Raw genomic sequence first — 17,058 nt, forward strand, 5'->3', positions numbered from 1 at the left:
AGTTAACCTGCCACCCTTCAGTTCATGAACTGACACTCTATCCACTGAGCCAAACTGGTCAAGGATTAACCCTGATACTCTTCCTAGCACATTTTTTTAATTCTTTTTAAATCTTTCAATAAAAGTAATTCCCCTTTTCCCACTGACTGATATATTTTTATTAATTCAGTTGGTTTTGGGGGAATAGATGTGTGATAGAGCAAGTAGAATTGTTGCTGACTCCAGCAATTCTGGTTGTTCTAGAGTAGTTTATATCAGCTTTTCTTACATTATCCTCTGTTTAGAAAATATTTTTTAAAAATTGCATCTTTTTAAATTTAAATAAATAGTTAGAAATCCCTTTTAAAAACACTTTGACATTAAAAAAATGTAAGTACTTTCTAACATTTAAAATTTAATATAAGAAATATCATTGATGAATTATGGTTGTTTGATATTTATATTTATACTAGAGGCCCAGTGCATGAAATTCATGCACAGGGGCAGGGGGAGGGGGGGTCCCTCAGCCCAGCCTGCACCCTCTCCAATCCGGGACCCCTCAGGGGTTGTTTGACTACCAGACATCCCACTCACAATCTGGGACCACTGGCTCCTAACCACTCGCCTGCCTGCCTGCCTGATCACTCCTAACCTCTCTGCCTACCTGCCTGATCACCCCTAACTGCTCTTTCCTGTTGGCCTGATTGCCCCTAACTGCCTCTGCCTTGGCCCCCGCCACTATGGCTTTGTCCAGAAGGATGTCTGGTCTAATTAGCATATTACCTTTTTATTAGTATCCTACCTAATAAAAGAGTAATATGCAAATTAACCATCACTCAGCTACACCCACCAACCACACCCACCAGCCAATCAGAGCGAGTATGCAAATAAACCCAACCATGATGGCTACAGCCACAGAAAGCAGGAGGGAGACTTGGGTTTCCCAGGCAATGGAAGAAGCCAAGCTTTCCACCTGCCCTTGTCTGCCTAAGCCTCCACTCAAGGCTACAAAGTTTCAATTATAGAAGGTAAATAAATTCAAACAGAAATGGTGGCAGCCACGGAGCAAGCAGAAGGCTTGGCTCTGCTCCAGGCTACAAAGTTTCAATTGTAGAAGGTAAATATTCCAGATACCAGGGCCTCCACTTGGGTCACCAAGGGACGTGGCTGGCCTTCAAACCACCACAGGCTCTTCACTCAGGCGGCCCTATGCCCCAAGGGAACCCCCACCCTGATCCAGGACACCCTTCAGGGCAAACCAGCTGGCCTCCACCCATGCACCAGGCCTCTATCCTATCTAATAATAAAAGAGTAATATGCAGATTGACCATCACTTCAACACACAATATGGCTGCCCCCATGTGGTCAAATATCCCTGCCCCTATGTGGCTACCACACAACATGGCCACCACAAGATGGCCAGCAGGGAAGGGCAGTTGGGAGGAACCAGGCAAGCAGGGAAGGACATTTGGAGGTGACCAGGCCGGCAGAGGAGGGAAGTTGAGGGCAAACAGGCTGGCAGGGGAGCAGTTAGACATCAATCAGGCTGACAACGGAGTGGTTAGGGGGTGATCAGGCAGGCAGGCAGGCAAGCAGTTGGGAGCCAGCAGTCCTGGATTGTGAGAGGGATGCCCGACTGCCTGTTTAGGCCCAATCCCACCGGAAAAGTAATTAGCATATTACCTTTTTATTAGTATAGATTTATATGATCAGTAATAAGTGAAGTGTAATTACACAAAAAGACTTGCCATAATAAAAATGATAGTATTTTTCCTATTACATGAAGTAACTATGGTTACTTATCTGTTGCTCTATTTATTTCTCTTCCTAGATGAATATGTCAAACCTTTCACACCAGAGAAAGCAAAAGAAATTATCATGTCTTTACAGCAACCTGCAGTCTTCTGTAATATGGCTTTTGATTGGCCAGCAAGACACTGGACTGCTGAGCACCTTTCCAAGGTCCTTCATGGCAAGCAGATACGATTTAGGATGGGAATGAAAAGTACAGATACAGGTAGGTATTATCACAAATAATCATAATAATAATGTCTCTTCAATAGCATTTCCACATTCCCAGCAGTGTGTTCTTTATCTCTAGAAAATCCTTTATTTATAATTCTTCTTTTGACCATTTTCAGATAGAGAATATTTTATTGGAAGTTTTAGGACAGTTTTTATTAAGATTTTTTTTTAAAGAATAAACAGCCTATAGTTTATAATCTCATCTATATATATAAAAGCCTAAGCAATTGACTGTTTGCCTGTCCGACCTGTAGCTATGACCACCAGAGGGTAGGCACTCAATGCAGGAGCTGCTGAGCTATGGTGACTTTGCAGCTGCAGTTCTCAGGTGATACACCTGGAGCTAGAGAGGAGGGAGCCCGATTCCAGAGTGCATCTCCCGAGAACCACCCTCTTGCAATCTGGGACTCCTTGGGGGATGTTGGAGATCTGGTTTTGGCCCGATCTTCACAGGCCATACTGAGGGACCCCACCAGTGCAGAAATCTGTGCACCAGGCTTGTAGTATAAAATGTTTTTGTTCAAGTATGTGGCAAGTGCTTAATAAATATTTGTTAATCTGCTATTATTTCTGTTCCCACATGACTGAAAATGAACAATAGTAATCTCATAGTTGCTCCCACTTTTGACTTGCGTAGAATGTATCCTTTTATATGTGGCTTCAGGCACTATTTTAGAGTGCTCATTCTTGGTTGAAATTTTATCTCTCTGCCTTATCAGCTGCCTGACCTCCATTGCAGCTAATATGTAAAGCTATTTTCTTATTCTCTTAAGCAATTAGATTTTGCCAGCTCCCTCTTCTTTCCTGAAGACTTGTAACATTTTGATTTGTTTGCCTTATAATCAGCACAATTTTTGTTACCTCTCAGAATCCTATATAATAAAAGGCCAATTTGCAAATTGACCAAACGACAGAAGGACCAGCGGCTGTGAAGCACACTGACTGCTCAACGCAGGAGCTCTCACAGGGGGAGCGCCACTCAGCCAGAAGTCAGGCTCACAGCTGGTGAGAGCAGCGGTGGTGGCAGGAGCCTCTTTGGCCTCCACAGCGGTACTAAGGATGTTCAACTGCCAGCTTAGGCCTGCCTCCTCTGCCAGGCCTCAGCTGGCAGTCAGACATCCCCTGAGGGCTCCTGGACTGCAAGAGGGTGCAGGCCGGCTGAGGGAGTACCCTCCCCTGCCCCCCGAGTGCACAAATTTTGTGCACTGGGCCTCTAGCAGTTAATATAAGAAGAATATAATTTCTAATCTAAAGGAGTCCACAACATTGTCTGGCTTCAGAATGTGTGTTTAACTTATATTTAAATATGGGCAGGTTTGGTAGTCTAGAAATGGAGTGTTTTAAGTATTGCTGTGAAGTGACCTATGAATCTACTAACTGAGACAGAGTTTAAAAAATTATCCATCTTCTCAAAGCTTCTTTCTTTCATGTTGACCTTCTAGTAGATCTCCTAGAATTATTCGGTTTTTGGTATCTAGACTCTCCTTGTATTCCCATGACAGACCGAAATGTTTTTGCTGTATTTTTAAATTAAATGCTAGACCAGCAGCATCCACATAAAAATCAGCTTGTGCTTTTTTCCTTCTTGATTGTAGTCAAATAAATCTTTCCCTCATTGAAGACAATAATTTGGAGAGAAATAGGACGTAATTTTTTCCCCATCCTAGTTAGACTCCAAATACAATACTACTGCTAATAGCTAACAGTTATTGAGAGAGCTATTGTGTCAGTCACTGGTCCAAGTGCTCTATGGATATTAATTCTTAATCTTTTTCACACTTATAGATGAGTCACAGTAATTTGACATTTTCAAGTTGATACTTAAGCATAAAAGAATGAAAGTAGAAAGTCTTTGTGGTTGTGACAACTCCTTTGAGTTTTTATGAAAGATATTTTGTTCTTTTTAAAAGTTAAAATAAAATTCATGAAATGAAAAGTTCACCGTTTTAAGTATACAGTGGTTTTAGCATATTCACCATGTTGGGCAACATCATCACTAATTCTAGAACATTTTCATCGCTCCATAAAGAAGCCCCGTACTTCTTCAGCAGTCACCCTCTCTTCTACCTTACCGCCAGTCCCTGGCAACCACTAATCTACTTTCTGTTTTTATTGATTTGACTATTCTGGGCACATCATATAAATGTAATCATACAATATTGTGGCTTTCTGTACTAGTTTCTTCCACTCATATAGCATGTTTTCAAGATTCATCCTTGTATCTGTACTTCATTTATTTTTATTACTGAATTAGAGATCCAATGCTCAAAATGCATGCAAAGGTAGAGTTCCTAGACCTGGCAGCGATCAGAGTCCATCAAGGCCTTCCGGCTGCCAACCAGGGCCTTCCGGCTGCCAACCAGGGCCTTCCTTTGTTCCACGTTGCCCCCTGGTGGTCAGTGCACGTCATAGCAAGTGATGGGTCTCCAGGTTGAATTTCCACAAGGACAATTTGCATATTAGGCTTTTATATTTATAGATAGTATTCCATTATGTGTATATATCTCATTTTGTTTATCCATTAACAAATTTCTGGCCATTTAGGTTGTTTCCACTCTTAGGCTATCATAAATTAGGCTGCTATGAACATTTACAAATTTTTGTGTGGATATATGTTTTCATTTCTCTTGGGTTTATACCTAGAAGTGGAATTGCCAAATCATATAGTAACTCTGTATTAAACCTTTTGAGGGACTGCCAAACTGTTTTCCAAAGCAGCTGAGCCATCTTACATTCCCACCCCAAAAAAATGAGTGACCGAGTTCTCTGTCCTTGCCAACACTTACTCCTTTTTTTATTTTGGCCATTCTAATGGGTGTGAATTATTATCTCATTATGCTTTTGATACACATTTCCCTTAGTGTTAAGCATCTTTTCATAATCTTATTGACCACTTGCTTATCTTTTTTGGAGAAATGCCTATTCAGATGCTTTGCCCATTTTCTAATTGAGATGTATTTTGCTTTGGGGTGGTTTGTTGTGTTTTGTTTGTTTGTTTGTTTGTTTTTGAGGGAGTTGTCTTTTGTTGTTGAGTTGTAAAAGAGTTCTTTATATATTCTGGATACTAAATCTTAAAGTAATTCTTTGAGTATAAATGCAATTCTGCCACAAGCAATAAGAGAGCTGACTTGGAGTCAGCTTGCATGGATTCAAATTTTGGCTTACCGTGTGATTTTGGGTAAGTAACTTATCTGTAATAGATTAAATATGTAAATGTACATAAAATATTTAGAACAGTGCCAAGCACTGTTCAATAAATGTTATTTAAAAAATAAATAATTTAAAATAAAATATGACTTGCTTATTGTAGAGAATATTGAAAAACAATGGGAAGATCCAGAGAAATTAAAAAGCACTTGGTCCTATTACCTAAGTGTACATATGTCCATATACGCCTTTTTGTCTTTCAAAAGTAATGTCCATAGCCTGCTTTTTTTTTTTTTTTACTTAACATATTCTGAGCAGCTTCTCAATATTAAATGTGACTTTTAAATGGCTACCTAATATTCCATTATATGATAGTACCATGATGTGTTTTTTAAAATTCTCTTATTTTGATATTTAGATTGCTTAAAAGTTTTACATTTTTAAGTAGGACTGTAGTAAACAACTTTGAAAATAAATCTTGTCCAAATTTGTGATTATTTCTCTAGATAGATTTCTAAAAGGATCATGACTAGGTCAAGGAGTATGACCATTATCATCAGTAGCAACAATACTCATAAAGCTTCTTAATACAAGAACTCTCTGAGTCACTCGGAATGCCTCTCTTAAGTGGTGTCCGGTGATTTGAAGACTTATATCCTAAATATCTAGTAGCAACCTGCTTCTCTCTCTCTATGGCCATCCCCTAGTTGGGGTTACCCTGCTTTCTCTTCCCAGTAGCCTCATCTATAGTACCACTGCACCTCCTGTTCTCTCTACCTAGGGTATTCTTCTTCATACTGAAACCAGAGACAGTGTTTTTTTTGTTGTTGTTGTTTGTTTGTTTTTTTAACTCATCTTATTTCTCTGCTTAAACCCTTAAATGGCTTCTCATTACCTTTAGGCTAAAGGTCAAAATTTTGTTTTGGTGTAGAAAGCTCTATTTGTCTTGTCAGCTTAATCCCTCTTCCTGAGCTCAAGCCAAACAAGCATTTCTGCATTTTTTGTCTTTCCAGAGATTGTTTCTTACCGCAGGGCCTTCGCCTCTGTTGTCTAGCCATGCTTCTTTCGGTTCCTCTTTCCCCTTACTCCACCTTTACCTACCTAGTTAATTTCGCTTCTTCCTTCAGATATTAGCTCAAATGACATTTTCTCCAGGAAGTCTTTCCTAACCACATCTCCCTCCCTTACCCCCAAATGTGTGATTCTTAAATTATCTCAGAGCACCCACTGTTTCGTAGTAACGTTTAGCATAGTTACAATATCTGATTAGTTATGTCAGTAATGAACTGTTTTAAAGTCTCTCTTCCCATGAAGAAGTTCACTTTCTCATGGAGGACTGAGCTCCTAATGGACATTCAGGTATTTGTGTGGGTGAAGGATGAAGGACCCTGATACTACGGCCCAGCTCTTTGCAGGCGGCACTTTTTAAAAAATAATCTTGCTTGGGATGGTGAACACACAATACAACATACAGATGATACATTATACTGTATCCTGATTATTTTTAATGTATTTTTTATTGATTTCAGAGAGGAAGGGAGAGGGGGAAAGAGAGAGAGACAAATATCAGTGATGAAAAGGATTCGTTGATTGGCTGCCTCCTGAACACCCCCTATTGGGGATTGAGCCCACAACCCTATGGAACCCTGACCTGGTTCATAGGATCAACCACTGAGCCATGCCGGGCAGGCTGAAACCTATATAATTTTATTAACCAATGTCACCCCAATAAATTCAGTTAAAAAGAAATGAAGACAATTTTGCTGATAGGTGAAAAATAACATGAGTTTAATTAACATTTCTTCGGTTGCTGGTGATGTTGAACATGTATTCGTGTTTAGTGGCAATTGTATTTTCTTTCTGGTAATTGTTCTTTGACTGTTCCTTATTGGGCTTTTGTGTTTTTGAGTTTTTTTTTGTTTTTTTTGTTTAGTTTTTTTAAATAAATTCCTTACATATTAAGAACACTGTATTTGTTACTGATCTTACCAGACTAAAGGGGTCCATTTGCCAGCACCCATTAAAGCCCAATAAGATGTGACCAAGAGTTTACAGCAAAGAAAGTAAGGATTTATTTAAGGAAATGGCACAAGCCCGCCGTCACAGGTAAGCTAGTGCTCTAAAACCTGGCTCCAGTAGGGACCACACAGGGACAGATTATGTACTGGGAAAATTAGTAATCATGATGATTTTGGGAGTTGGGGTTGTAGGCTCTTCTGATTGGTTGGGGCCAAAGTAGGGAGTAGTTGATCATGTTTCAGGTCCTGAAGTCAGCCATCTTGCTGTTCTGCCTAGCTCACTGAGGTGTGACCAGTGGGGTCCTTCTGCTTTTATGGGCCTGGGACTGAAACACAACTGAAGTCAAGATGTGTGGTTGGTTTTACCACAGCTCTGTTTCTGTGGTCAGCAGACTTGAGGCTTCGTTCTTAAGACAGTTGATGCTGACTGGAGTCTGATGTCCTAAGGGCTTAAGCATTAAAAAAGAGAGAGGATTGGCAGAAAGGAGAATGGATCATGTTAAAAGAAATGCAATTTCTACATGGATACACTAACGTGTTTCCCACGTTATTATTCGTCTTCTGATTTTGTTTCTTTTTTTTACCTTTTTATATAGTCAAATCATATAATCCATTAACATTTTTAATCTTATTTATTTAGAATTTCTTTTTGTAAATTTATATTTTTGTATTATATATATTTTTTTTGTATTTCAGAGAGAGAAAGAGAGAGAAACATCAGTTTCCCAATGAGAGGAAATCATTGATCAGCCACTTCCTGCATGCCCCACACTGGGGATTGAGCTCCCAACCTGGGCATGTGCCCTGACCAGAAATCAAACCTCGACCTCCTGGTTCATAGGCTGTCGCTCAACACTGAGCCGTTCCAGCCAGGTCTAAAAATAAATATTGTAATATTTTTTAATAGCTTAATGATTTCTTTTTATATCTTACTCAATAAAAGCTTTCTTTCAGAAGAGCTTTTCGCTTTGTTGTTTAACAACTGAATCAGCCAATAGTAAGGATAGTTTTTAGATTTAAGGTTAAAACTGTGTCTTTTTATTAAAACAACTTAGAATACTTTACTATTTTATTTAAAAATGAGCGGTTAATTTATTTTAAAAATGAGTGGTACTAATGTTTTTAAACATTTTTATTAAACTTATTGGTGTGACATTGGCTGTAAAATTATTTAGGTTAATAAAATTATACAGATTACAACTCTATAATATATCTGCATATTGCATTATGTGTTTACCACCCAAAGTCCAATCTCTTTCATCACCATGTGCTTGATCCTCTTTATCCTTTGATACCTTCCCTCCACCTCCCTTTTCCTCTGGTAACCACCGTACCATTGTGTCTTAAAGTTTTTGTTTGTTTGTTTTATTTGTTCATTTGTTGCTTCCAGTTTTATATCCCGTACTAGAGGCCCAATGCACGAGATTCATGTCAGGATAGGCTCTCGTAGCCCCGGCTGCCCAGCCACACCCGCTTGGTTCTGATGCTGCCTGTATCCACTGCCACACACCCCTGGCTCCCCAGTTCTGAGGCGCCCTCTTTTGGGCGATCACAGAGGCGCCCTCTTTCCCCCGCAATAGGTTGTCCTGCAGCAGGTGGCCTGGGTCTACCTCTTTGGGCCAATTGTGGGGCAATGACTGGCCCCGACCAATAGCATCGCACCCACTTTGGCTGGCCTGGTGCCAGTGCGTGTCATAGCATGGTCATCAGGAAGGTCATCTGGACAGTTGTTCTGCTGTTTGGTCATTCGGTTGACTTGCATATTATGCTTTTATTATTATAGATTATTATAGATATGAGTTAAATTCATACATTTCTTGACTTTCCTGTCTGACTATTTTGGTTAGCATGATATTCTCAAGACTCATCCATGTTGTTGCAAATGACAACTTCTCTTTTCTTATGGCTGAGTAATATTCCATTGTATATATGTACCACAATAGTATTATGAAAGCTGTAAATTATTTTAATTATATAGCAAGTGCAAAATTAACTTTTTATTAATTGAAAAGATAGTTAACATTTTTGGTTGAAATTATCGTTATTTAAAAAAAAAAATTTTGGAAAACTGTTTCAAATACATTTAAAGTTTGGTTCTCTTACTCTGCAGTTCCTCAGTTTGAAACTTCATGTAGTTACGTAGAAGCTACACTTGAAGAGCTTCTGACCTGGAACCGTGGCCACTCTAGTATTTCTGGACCATTTATAGATTATGATTATTCCAAATTCTGGGCGTATGCTGACTATAAATATGTTGCCAGTCTATTTGAAGACAAGACAGATATTTTCCAGGTAAGTCAACACATTCCTTTTAATCATGATATTAATTTGTTCTTGAGAAAAATTCACAAATTAGAAATTTCCTGATCCCATTTCCCTCACTGTTATTTTCTCTCAAAAGCGGTTCACTGTGGGTGTTGAGTATTTTATCCACTCTAGCCAAAAAGATTTGTTCAAGAGAAGCGGAATATTGGGCACTCACACCAGCAGCCTTTTCACTGTTTCTCTACTCACCAGATTTCCTATGCACTTTCTCCTGCGCCTTTAAACAGCTCCTGGGCTGGTTTGGAGTGAATTGGAAGCACAGATTATGTATAACACTTCATTTCCTCTGACCTACATAGAAGTTTTCGTTCTGTTGGTGAGGCAGAGGTACAGAACTGATTATATGAAGAAGCATTCCAAGCTGCTGCTTCCCTCTCTCCCTGTTCGGAGGGTTTAGTGCAGATTTAAGGCCTGGCTCGGGTGCTGGGCTCCCACTTTATTGTTGCATTTATTGTAGGAGTCCTGCAGAAGTGTGGGCGTACTTGCAGAAGTAAGAATGTGGAAGTTCTTTGCCATGTGTTGACATAATTGACAGCAGAGTTTGCAGACTACAATATCCTCTTTCCTTTTAAGTGTTTTCTACCTCCAGTTTATTTTGTGGAGTGATCTTAAAAACTCCCTGCTCTGATTTCTGGGTGTCTTAGGCCTGGGCATGAATGGGAGTAGTCCCTGAAAGTTGTTAGGATGACTTTGTCTTGCCCACAATCAGATCAAGGCATCAGAGTCCTTTACCCTGCCCATTCTTTGTGGAGAGAAGTCTTAGCCATCACTGCAGGCTATTTACCTCCCTCCCCCGCTTTCCTCCCTTCCTGCCCGTTACCACAACTCCCTCTCTGCACTTCCCTCTCACATAGGCTGTAGCCCTTGGACTCGTGAGAAGTTTTTAATTCAGCGTGTGTGTGTGTGTGTGTGTGTGTGTGTGTGTGTGTGTGTTTTCCCCCACTTTGAATCAAGGTGTAGATGCTGTTTACATAATTACTATGATACAATTGTTAATACTTTGTATATTTCTTTATTAAATTTTTAAATGCTTTTTTCTTTTTATTTAAAAAATGAAAACTATATCAGCTGTTTCTTATTCTTTTTTTTAATATATTTTATTGATTTTTTACAGAGAGGAAGGGAGAGGGAGAGAGAGTTAGAAACATTGATGAGGGAGAAGATCATCTGCCTCCTGCATATCCCCTTACTGAAGATGTGCCCGCAACCAAGGTACATGCCCTTGACTGGAATCGAACCCAGGACTCTTCAACACTCTATCCACTGAGCCAAACTGGTCAGGGCATCAGCTGTTTCATAATTGTTAGGTGAGGATATATTTTTATTCTCAAAACCATGAAATAAATCCATCAGTTTTAAAAACATTTTGTAGATGCTGTCTGAATCCAAAGTCTATACCATATTTACTCTTTACTCATTTTTAGATGATAATTTTGAGGTAATTTTAAAATATATATATTTTATTGATTTTTTTTTTTTTTACAGAAAGGAAGATAGAGGAATAGAGAGTTAGAAACATCCATGAGAGAGAATCATCCATCAGCTGCCTCCTGCAACCAAGGTACATGCCCTTAACCAGAATCGAACCTGGAACCTTTCAGTCCGCAGACAATGCTCTATCCACTGAGCCAAACTGGTTTCGGCTGAGGAAATTTTTTTTCTTACAATCTTAGTTGTGATTGCTTTATGGATATTTAACGCTGGATCTTTTATATATCATTGTGAACTTTTAGAGTATTTCATTATTATTTCTCATATCCCCCACCCAATCTGTAGATTAGATTAGTACTTTTTTACTCTAAATTTCAGGCAAAATGTTGTGTAATAGTAATGATTCTCAAGTACTTATAATTAATTTTCTAAGTGCTTTACTTTTATAATCCTTACAGTAACCCTGTGATTTAATAATTAACCTTATTTTAAGAAAAATGAGGCACAAAGTGGTTAATTGAAAAAGTTTTTGAAAATATACAACTAAGAAAAAAGTAACCCAAGCTGTCTGCCCTACAGCCTTTAATTGCTTCACTGTATGTCTCCAGAGGGTCTAAATACATTCCGTTCTGTGGGAACTCTACATCCAGAATTAAGGAATTCCATTTATGCTCAGTCTAGGCTCTCTCTGCCTTGGATAAATCTCTGATCTGAACCCATCATTTGTATCTGTCTCAGCCCAGGCATAACAGCACTGGGCATACATGTATCCAGTCCATTAAGTGTGGACATAAAAGCAGTCTTTTGGCATGTACCTTGGTTGGGGGCACATCCCCAGTGTAGGATGTGCAGGAGGCAGCTGATTGATGTTTCTAACTTTCTATCCTTCTCCCTTCCTCTCTGTGAAAAATCAATAAACTTTATTAAAAAAAAAAAAAAATGAATGCTGGAGACACTTTGGTTCCACTATCTTGACCAGTAGTTTTATTCACCATTATTTTTGTGTCCTCAATGTCAACACAGTGAAATAGCTAAGTAACATCTTAGTAGTATGATGAAAATAATTTTAACCCTACAGATCCTGTGGAAGGATCTCAAGAACCCCCAAGCGGTTCTATGAGCCATTTCGAGAACGTCTGGTCTACATTGCTTCTGAAATTATTTTATATTCCTTCAGTTCTGACTCTTTCTCTAATTACTTCTAAAACAGTTTTTTGTGAAAATATATTTCAAGTCATGCTCCAGATTCAATATTGAAATATGTTAATCATGTTCACAAACGTTTCATGACTTAAAATTAAGGATAGCATTTAAGACTCTCCCCAACATGACTGATGCATCCTTTCTGCTCTTAGTTTCTGTCTAGTCTCCTCGCTGAGTGCTGGGCCACTATGCTCTCTCTCACCTTCTGGCCTTTGCTCATGCTCTTCTCTGTTTCTCCTTATTAAAACTCTACTTCTTAAGGTCTGGCTAAGGTTCACCCTTGGCTGTAAAGCCTTCTCTACCACTTGCACCCACATCCATTCATCCCTTGCTTTCATTCCTGATTTATTTGGATTGTTATTTAAATGGTATATTATATAAAAATTCTCTAGCAATATTGTAAGCTGTTTGGAAACAGGGACTGTGTTTTATACACTTTTATTCCCAAAAGTATTAACATAGTGCTGAATGCAGTAGCCCTCCTTATCTACTGGGGATATGTCCCAAGACCCCCAGTGGATCCGTAAAACTACAGATAATACCCCATATATACTATTTTTCCTAATCATACATACCTCTGGTAAAATTTAATTTATAAATTAGTCAAAGTAAACATTAACAATAACTAATAATAAGAGAGAACAGTTGTAAAATATATTGTAATAAAAGTTATGTGAATGGCTTTGGAGCCATTGGTAAGTTATGTAAGGGTTACTTAAACACAAGCACTGAGCACAGTCTAATAACCCAGAAAGCTACTAGGTGTTTAAGAGTGGATAGCTTATGGAATGAATATACACTTGACAAAGGGATGACTTGTGTCCTGGGCAGAACATTAGAAGAGTGTTGAATTTAAAACATGAACTGTTTATTTAAGAAGTTTTCCACTTAATATATTTGAATCATGGAAAGTGAAACTGCATATAAAGTGGGGTGGGACCACTGTACATAATAAGTAATTGAACGATTACATAAGTGTATTTTTTTCTTATTTCTGGTTTTGATATTTCTTCAGCCTTTAGGGCCCTTCAAATAATGTTTTAACTTAAACCTCTAGCTTCACCCTTGTGGCTTCTAGTTAATCAATTATAGCATTTGTTAATCTTGATACGAAATTCTTAACTCTCTTCAGCCTTCTATTAGCTTTATAAGTTTTTACTTAGCTCTACTTAAAGTTTATGTATTAACCATGTTATTTTACAAATTAAAATCATCCACTGATAAACATGCAAAATACATACTGGCAAATATATGTCTCACTATTTTTTAGTTATGTATCATATCATTGACTAATCTAAGTAAAGCATTTATTTGAAACATTTGTATTCTACTTCCCAAGGAAGGTAGGGAATTTGTGACATTACCATATAAAATTTCTTTACCTCTGATTCATTAGGTAAGAATGACAGGTGTGTTACCTTTTATAATTATCAATATGTATCATCACAATTGAAGCTATTAGGAATCAATATAGAGAAAAAGGGATTTTGCCCAAGAATGTTATGTTGTAATTCAGATTAACTATTGAAAGACTGGAAGTTTGTTAAGTCACCAGAACACAAAATCCCAAAATGCAATATGTGGAAAATTAGTTCTACCTACCTGTCTTAGATTTTACTGTGTAACATAGTTATGAGAGTATGTTGAAATTGAACCAGGCAGTTTAGTGATGATTAAAGGAGTTTGTTTGATGGCCAGTGGTGCTTTCTGATGGAACAAATTGGAATGTAAGAAGCCTCCCTGTTTTTTCTGTTTATGTTACTTAAGGTAATTTCTTAAGGAAAAAAGAGCCCTAAGTACTTGCTAATTTGTAATATCCACTTAAGGGTTGTTTAAAATTTAAATTGAAGTATTTATTCTTTATAAGTTTTACATAGTTTTAATTAAGAGGTCAAAGGGGGGAAAGGGAACATACGTAATACTTTCAAAAATAAAGATTTTTTTTTTAAAGTTCCATTCTTATTGTTTTGGCCAATATTAGTGTGTTTTTTTTCTTTTATTTTATTTAGATGTAAGTTTATTACAGAATTATGTATAATCAGTTTTCCTACATGTATTTATGATCTAGTCATGGAGAAAAATAGAAGACAAGTTTTAATTGATAGATTCAAATTAAATGTGGTCACAAGTTACCCAAATAGCAATGGTATAAATTAAGAACAAATATTTTTGAATTGTGGTGTTCTCAGAACCTCTGTTTGGTATGAACTATTATAAGCTCATTTAACCTGTTTGAACCTCTAGCTTTCTTATATGTAAAACAGGAATGAAGGTAATAATATATATGTGAAAATATTGTTTAAATATTTTGTGAAGTACTGTATCGTCTTCTAGAACTCAACAATTTAAGAATTACTTTTGGTGATTGGTTGACTTGGTAGGCCAAAAAAGCCACCTTTTCTTTATAAGCATCTTACCAGTTTTTCTTCAGTTCTCTGGTTAAAATTAAAATTATGGAATATTTGGTTAAGTGCCAACATTTTCCAGTGATGTTTGATTCTGCAACAATTCTTTAACTTAACTGGAACAGTTTTAGGAGATACTAAGGATAAAAATAGACCTAGTTACCTAGATCAGTGACTGGGCAGATTTTTAGCATTTGCTGTGCTCACTGTTAGCTACTAGAGATGCCAACTTGAATAAAGTTGGAACTCCAAGGGACTTTACTGTCGATTGCAGAAGCCAAGTATTAAGGTAGAAATGTAGTAAATGTTCTATTAGAGTTTAATACTGTTTTTGACATTATTCTATCACTTAAATGTTGTAATACTTTTAAGGTATACATGATCAAGAAAAGTGAAGCATATACATTTTCTTGAATTTTATTTATTACAATCCGATTTTTATTTATTACAACCAGATTTTTAGTCTCATTTGTTGAAGGTGTTGGGGGATATTTTTAAACCATGTTAAAAAAAACTTTTCCTCATTATTGTTATGTAGAATCCAGTTTCAAAATATTGTGATAACAGCAAGTAGGTCAGTGGTTGCAGAGGCTGAGAGTGGAGGTAGCTAGATTAACTGCATGGGAGTAAGAGGAAACATTTTGGAAGGAAAGGAGGGAAGACAAGGAAAAGGAGAAAGCATGATTATTTTTCATATAATTTTAGACAGCAATTTTTGGCAGAAGAAAAAATAAATTTGTCTATATTGTAAAAAACAATATAGGTTCTTTTGGAAATTATAGAAAAACAGATAGTGTTTTTGTAGTAAGCAGTTAACATGATACTTGATGGCTGTTTTCAGGGGCAGTGTTACAATAGAATTTTCTGAATATAGATGATTTCTAAAGACTTCTCTGGCCCGATTGGCATGGCTCAGTGGTTGAACATCATGGTTCAATTCCCAGTCAGGGCACATGCCTGGGTTGTGGGCTTGATCCCCAGTGGAGGTGCGCAGGATGCAGCCAATCAATGATTCTCTCTCATCCTTTATGTTTCTGTCTCTCTCTCCCTCTCCTTTCCTCTCTGAAATCAATACAAATATATTTTAAAAAGAAAGACTACTCCAGTGCTTGAGGTGGATGTGAGAATAGATTCCAGGGTGGATCGCCCCATCAGTCCCCTGTGTTGGTTTCACTGATGTCGTGACTTAACAGGGTCACTTGTTTTTAGCAAGACTTGAGGCTTATCTCTCCTGGACCTATATTGATTTCAGACATTTGGCTACTGTAAGTAGCTGAACTCGATTGGTAAGAAAGGCCCAACTCCCAAGAGCCCGTGGGAAAAGAAACAAAATTCTGTTCGTTTCCTGACATATACTTTGATTCACACTCTTCTCTGCAACCCCATCACCTGCCTCCCCAACTCTTCCTCCTCTGGTTTTTCCCAGCCAATATGCTGCTGAAATTTTAGGTAGTTTAGGCCACCTTGATCTAATAATTCCCAGTTTTCCTTTTTTTAGTCATTATTGTGGTAGATAAGAGGTCAGGGAAACTTGTCAGTTTCTCATATATTAACTCCCTTCCCCATCAGCCCCTATCCTATAGAAACTCTTTCTTCTGTGATTCTTTCATCAGCGTTTCTCACCTGCAGTCAGTGCTTCGACTATCTCAAAGCATAATAAATTTTGTGTGTGCTTGCATTTCTCTGTGGATAGGGGTGTTGGCATTCATTAGATTCCCAATGGAATGTCTCTAGAAGAAGATTAAGCATCATTTAAACCAGCCGAAACCGGTTTGGCTCAGTGGTAGAGAGTTGGTCTGTGGACTGAAGGGTCCCAGGTTCGATTCCGGTCAAGGGCATGTACATTGGTTGCAGGCACATCCCCGGTAGGTCGATGTTTCTCTCTCATCTCATCGACGTTTCTAGCTCTCTATCTCTCTCCCTTCCTCTCTGTAAAAAATCAATAAAATATATTTTTAAAAAAGAAAGAAAAAAAAAGAATCACTTTAACCAGCCACTTCTTAACTAAGGCAACCCCCTGCTTTTTGTGTTTGTACTGCATGTCTTTAATCTGCCTTTAGCTAAACACCAGACTGAGGTGTGGCGACTTGTTCAACAGGGACCGGGTTCATTGGAAGCCTTTCCCAGGCTCCCTGCTGGGGACCAGGCATCCTTCCTTTGCTCTCTGCTCACTCTGTCAGAGCATCTGCCACATTATAGTGAAAGGTTCCACTTCAGGGGCAGTCTTTCTTTATTAGATTTGAAGGCTGGGCCTGTGTTGCATTAATTTTTGTATCCCAAACACCCAGCGTCATACCAGCTATGTGACAGATGCTCATAAATGTTCCTGGCCTGAACCATTTACCCATAATCAGGCCACAGATTCTTCTCTGCTTCCCAAGCAGCCAGTGTTATGAGCACTTGCCCTGAGGCAGGTGTAATTTCAGGGAATACAGAACTGAGTCACTGCGTGGAGCTTATGGGCCATAACCAGAAGACACATGACTTTTGCCACTCCCTAGGGCGGCTGCTCGCGAGGCAGAGGC

The 17,058-nt window shown here is 38.2% G+C and overlaps 1 protein-coding gene across 4 annotated transcripts in view; it reads left to right on the top strand.

Moving 5' to 3' along the window:
• Positions 1-17,058, top strand: part of HSPBAP1 (HSPB1 associated protein 1) — a 41,231-nt gene that overhangs the window by 14,021 nt on the left and 10,152 nt on the right. For 2 of the 4 annotated variants that reach the window (XM_084871665.1, XM_084871664.1), the window contains exons 2-3: positions 1,811-1,996; positions 9,280-9,461. In XM_084871665.1, coding sequence (XP_084727791.1) covers positions 1,811-1,996; positions 9,280-9,461 — 368 coding nt within the window. The remainder of the gene's footprint in view (positions 1-1,810; positions 1,997-9,279; positions 9,462-17,058) is intronic. The other 2 variants (XM_084871666.1, XM_084871667.1) reach the window with 1 other exon arrangement.

Source organism: Pipistrellus hanaki, assembly GCF_964339955.1.
Source record: "Pipistrellus hanaki genome assembly, chromosome: 2".
In the NCBI taxonomy this organism is placed as follows: Eukaryota; Metazoa; Chordata; class Mammalia; order Chiroptera; family Vespertilionidae; genus Pipistrellus; species Pipistrellus hanaki.